The 6,000-nt window shown below is 39.7% G+C and overlaps 1 protein-coding gene across 2 annotated transcripts in view; it reads left to right on the plus strand.

Annotated features, from left to right (window-relative positions):
• The window catches only part of TRPM6 (transient receptor potential cation channel subfamily M member 6), an 86,490-nt gene extending 82,167 nt beyond the window's left edge, over positions 1-4,323 (plus strand). For both annotated transcript variants that reach the window (XM_081942024.1, XM_081942025.1), the window contains 3 exons: positions 113-164; positions 1,202-1,302; positions 3,455-4,323. In XM_081942024.1, the coding sequence (XP_081798150.1) occupies positions 113-164; positions 1,202-1,302; positions 3,455-3,582 (281 nt within the window). In that variant the 3' untranslated portion in view covers positions 3,583-4,323. The remainder of the gene's footprint in view (positions 1-112; positions 165-1,201; positions 1,303-3,454) is intronic.
• Positions 4,324-6,000: the final 1,677 nt, after the last annotated feature.

Consider the following 6,000-nt stretch of genomic DNA (forward strand, 5'->3'; position numbering starts at 1 on the left):
GTAAACCAAAAGATTAGATAACTGTATAATAATTGCACAGGTTGTAATTTCACAAATGGTTTTTAAGAAGACAATTACCTTCTAATAACCATTATAAATTTGAATTCTGCAGGTGTTGGAGAAAGCCTCACTGATCCATCTGTTATTAAACCTGAAGACAAACAGTAAGTATAGTCATGTAAATGTACCATATAAAATGTGATGTATTCTCCATGATTCAATTAATCTTCGATATTAACTATAATGCACATATGCATATTTTTATACATTGCTGACAGTGATGTTCTTTTTGGTTAACAGCCCAGTTTTGTATATGTATCTTTTTACCCAGCTGATTAAAAATAATGTAATGCATTGACAAAAAGGTAACTGAAGAAAATTATAATAAAGCTATAAATGCAGATATTTACCGAAAAACCCGGCAACAGAAGAGATAAATATTTGACTTATACTGAATGGGCATAACCAATTTCCTAGTTCATTTCAGATACAACAGGTAGTGCTGAGGTTACTATATTGTTTCTTGTGGATTAAACAGGGCTTTTAATCCTAGGAATGGACAAGAAACGGACTACAGTCAATGAAATGCTATCTAACCACAGTTCTCATAAGTAATGCTTATGACACTAGTTGAAGGATTAGGTTTTACCCTCCAGCTACTTTGTAAAGTGGTATCTGTTTCAAACTAGACTGTGGCTATGAGTTTAGAACATTAATTTTTAATAAGTGCTACATCCTCTAGGCTGGCCTGGCTCAACTTTGATCCAACTATATCGCTCCTGACGGGTTTTTTATTTGGGGTATTTTAATTGTATTCAATTTATTTAGGGGTTTTTAAACATTGTGTTTTTATTTGTTTTTATCTATCAGTTCACCTCCTCCTTGTATATGTCGTATATATGTCTTGGTATATGTTTTGTTATATGTATGTCGATATATTTATTTCCTATGTTTTGTTGTACGCCGCCCCGAGTCCTTCGGGAGAGGGTGCGGCTAAGAAATAAATATTTATTATTATTAATAGAAGCTCACACAATGAAGCATTTTGTTATTCCATTCCTCCTGCACTCATCCTCCAATCTGTTTGGATAGGTCTCCCCAAAACCGGGCATCCAACTAAACGTATTTGTGATATGCAGGTGGAAAAGGTGTATACAGATACTGTGACATTAATTACTCCTTTGTTATTTTCAAATTCTAGAGGGATGACCTTCGGACCGGCAAATCTTGGAGAAGAAGCCTTCAAAAATTTCATTTCCAAGCATTGCTGCAATTCTTGTTGCAAGAAACTCAAACTTCCTGGTATGCCATAGCAAAGCTCTGAAGAACGTTTTTGAACAAATTTGGCCTTAGATCTAATTCCTGAATCTAGGACTGAGCTCATTGAATTGACGTTGGTAACAAAATATTCCAAGAAAGAGTTGCATAAATTAACATTTTCCATTAATATTTTGAAGGTCTGCACACTACTAACATACTGTGTGTCTAGAAAAAAGCGTCACTAAGCCTTATTTTTTGGTTTTGTATTTCAAATCTGGATCTGGCAAACTTTAAATATGGGGTGCACTTTTTTAATGCTAAAAGTCTTGGCTTTTCACGATCCATTCCAAAGATGGAAGGAACAAGAAAAGGAATGAATAAAAAGAAAAAAAATATTTATATTGCATTCCTTATTATCACATTAAAAGTGGCCATTTTTGTAGAGGCCCCAAGGCTTTGGACCTGTGTGCTAAAATCATGTCCTTTCTCTAAATAGAATATTAGATTAGTTTTTTAGTAGAGTGACTACAGTAAAGCAGTAGATTTGAAGGTTAAATAAGCAGCCTTCACTTCTTTGTTTTACAATCTAATGAATTATAGGAAGGAAGTAATAATACAAGTATTTATTTTCAATCTGTATAATTAGTATGTTTTATGAAGATGTCCTACATAGTTGAAGCTATATCCCTTCAGTTACTAATATGAGTACATTTTACCAAAATCCATTTGGACGATGGTTGTGATGTTATTCTTTTGGAGCTCTATCTACTTAGATTTGGGTCCTGCAGCAAACTTCAGAATGATAACATTGATCTTAAAAGATATCTTTTCTAGGACCAAAATTGCTGCTGTTAAGAAGACAGAATGCTCAGTTACAAACTGGGAATCTCTGTGGTGTATCATCTGATTTATTCATATATTTTGTCTCTGGGCAAATGTTGGAATATCCTTCACTGTTCATATTAGACACCAACGTCCGATGACAGATATGGCATAAGAAGTTCATATTAGAGGACTTCATTCTTCATGTCCTATAGGTGGGACAGAGAGTCATGATTTCCACAGCATGAATTCCATGGCTTGTCCCAGATAATCTCTGCCTTATGCACATGACAACATAGGTTAGATGTTGATTTTGTCCCATAAAAACTTGTGTGCTGTGACCTGGATATACAAGGTCTTACACTTTAGTTCTTCCCATGGCCTCATACCTCTTAGTTTAGATGTGTTCTGACCCAGGCTTAGCAGAAAAAAGAAACAGACTTCTTGTCACGAAAAATCCCTCTTTATTTACCTCTTGTGAATTTATGACATTCACACACTGAAAAGTCCAGGCAATAGTCCTTCAAAGAGTTAACTGCAGTAACAGACCTTATCAGTTCCTTGCAATAATTGCAAGGCCATGAGCTCCCAGCAGAAAGGCTGCAAATTAAGTTCTGGCAATCAGTATCTGTGGCATGAAACATGGTGAGCAAAATATTCAGAAATACGAACTGTTGTCTCCTATGACAACAACTCTCCTTTCCTTCTATTTTTTCCCAGCCAGGGAGGGGCCATTCAGCATCCACGTGTGTTCCCGAGTCGATTCCTTGTCCTCTGTTGTTCACCTCTCCTAACAGCTCTGCTTATACATGCATCTAGAACAAGCCCCAGCTGTTCTTCCTCCTCGCTCAGATCAGCCTTCAAAGCAGCTGTCTCTCTGGTGGCTGGGAAATGTCAGACGGCACTGGTTCTAGCTCTGCGCCTGATGCAGAGCATCCATCAGAACCTTCTCCAGACTCCAGAACTGGACCAAGTTCCTCCCCAACCTCCTCATTGTCCCAGTCTGCTGCCAGCTCTGCTGGAGAAAGTCCACAGTAATGGATGGGTTTGGAGGGAATTTGAAAGGTGCTTGGGGACTTTTCCAATATCTAGTGGGCAGTTCTTTTGATTTAGGTAATTAACTTCTGGTAACAGGAAGTGGCCTGGAGGCTTGATGTTCTCAAGTGGATTTTTTCCCCTATTGGTTCATCTTAAGGAGGTCTGAGCAGCAATGGAGATGAAGCAGGAGACCTGATTATTACTAGTAATAGTAGCACTGGATATTTTAATGCTGTATATTGCTTGTATGTTTGTTATTGTTGGTATCCTTGGAGATTGCAGCATGTAATAAAGATATATTATCTAAGGTAAAGCTTTTTTTCTGTTTTCATAGATTTGAAACGAAATGATTATTCATCTGGGAGGGTCAATCCAGCTTTTGAAATGGAAACTGAAATACCAATGGCAGCAGAAGATGAGAACAGGAACAATGAACCACTGGAATATTATACTCGGCTGTGAAGCAAGAGATACTAATTTTCATCATTAGAATTTTTTTTTCTGAAGGGCCAAATCTTGGGAATTCCACTACCTCCACTGTCTGTATTTTTCTAGAATAAAGAAATGAAAACCATTAATATGAAAGCCTTTGCAAATGAATTCCTTCTAAAATAAGGAATCTTCTCTGTTTTTAAAGGTTATTCACCAAAGTCACTGGATTAATTGAAACAGTGCCAGTGCTTCAATTTATGAATGTTTAAAAGTGTGTCACTTAATACAAGAACAGTTCCTATGGTTCTGAGAAATTGGAGAATTTCCTAGAAACAAATTCAAGGAAATCCCCCAGATGGCAACCAGAAATATTCAGTCCTGGTCAAAGGTGGTCATACTTGTTGACAAAATAGCCAGATAAAAGTTGGGGCTCAAATTTTCCAAGAAAATGAGTTCCAAAGTCCAGGAGTTGCATCTGAAAAGGTCTCCAGCATTTATATTTTACTATCCGATAACCCGGTGATGCCTGGGTATTTATTTATAGGGGGAAAATGTCCAGACCAAATGTAATTTCTAATATTGGATTTTCCCTCTTACCAGAGGGACCCCCTTTGTGGAGTGCTGTGAATCTGTTACCATGGCAACTCCAGTGCACTGTACAGTAGAAGCCAGTATGGCAGTACGACACACAGGCTGCATCTAAACAGAAGATCCCCCCCAAAGGGGTATTAGGGTGTCTTACCCCCACAGTATTTGTCTCCAGAGAGTAAGTCATCTATTTACCAAGTTTGGTTGAAATTGCTCAAGGCGTTCCATAGTTATTTATTTATTTATTTATTTATTATTCACACTTATAGACCGCCCCCTCTCCCGGAGAGGACTCGGGGCGGTGTACAGTCACTAAAATACGTTGTAAAATACATACATAAAACAGTTAAATAATTAAATACGTAGGTGAAGGAGGTTGTGAGACTGTAATAGAATAATAAATATAATACGTTAAAAGCCTATTAAAACCCCAAACCCAATTAAAATAAATAAATCCCGGGAGGTAAAACTAAGAAAGTGCCAGGCCAGCTGATTGAAATAGGTGAGTCTTTAACTTTTGCCGGAAGGAACGGAGGTCGGTGGTAGTTCGAATGTCTGGGGGGAGGTCATTCCAGAGGGTTGGGCCCATCACAGAGAAGGATCTACTCCTAGGTGTCGCCCGCTGGCATTGCCTAGCAGACGGCACCAGGAGGAGCCCCTCCCTGTGTGAGCGGATAGGTCGCAGGGACGTGTGTGGTAGGATGCATAACATAACATAACATAACAACATAACGTAACATAACATAACATAACATAACATAACATAACATAACATAACATAACATAACATACAGTGGTGGGTTCCTCCCGGATCGCACCGGATCGCGCGCGCTCCCTTTCAGCGCTCCACCTGGCTTGCGCGCTCCCTTTCAGTGCTCCACCTGGCTTGCGCGCTCCCTTTCAGTGCTCCACCTGGCTTGCGCGCTCCCTTTCAGTGCTCCACCTGGCTTGCGCGCTCCCTTCCGGCGCTGAAACCGGAAGTACAGTTTTGCCCGGCCCTGGCGAAGCAACGACGCCTGCCTGCGCTCCACCAGCTCGGCTGGGAACGGAGATGTTTCCTCAGCGGAGCGGAGCGCCTGAAAAGTCTTTTTCAGGCGCTCCGCTCCGCTGAGGAAACATCTCCGTTCCCAGCCGAGCTGGTGGAGCGCAGGCAGGCGTCGTTGCTTCGCCAGGGGCGGGGCAAGACTGTACTTCCGGTTTCAGCGCCGGAAGGGAGCGCGCAAGCCAGGTGGAGCGCTGAAAGGGAGCGCGCAAGCCAGGTGGAGCGCTGAAAGGGAGCGCGCGCGATCCGGTGCGATCCAGCAGGAACCCACCACTGATAACATAACATAACATAACATAACATTAACCTACCTAACCTAACCTAACCTAACCTAACCTAACCTAACCTAACCTAACCTAACATAACATAACATAACATAAACACCCACAGCCATTTTTATATACAGTATATAAATGAATGAATGTTTTGTTCATCTTTTTACTTTAACTGAGTAGTCCTATAATTATGGCTGGCAATTTTAATAAAGTTTTGGGTGTTTGGGTTAACCATGGCTTTACTTCTAAGTTCTGATCACATACACTGAAAATATTTATTAAATTTAATTGGATGGGTACCTGTTAACATTTGAACTTATTCCAATGAGAATGTACTCCCTCCCCCCAGTTCCCCATCAAACCTGTTCCTAATATTTTTTATATCGAGATTTTCATTGTTTATGTGTGTGTACGTGTAAATAAAACCAGTTCTTGTATAAATGTGCTGTAAGTTATTTAGGATTTGATCAAAATTTAAATTAGAATGACAGAAAAATGATATTCATACGATCACCTAACATGGAAATACAAGGTACAGGATCT

This window comes from Natrix helvetica (assembly GCF_964273705.1).
Source record: "Natrix helvetica genome assembly, chromosome: 2".
NCBI classification, from domain to species: domain Eukaryota; kingdom Metazoa; phylum Chordata; class Lepidosauria; order Squamata; family Natricidae; genus Natrix; species Natrix helvetica.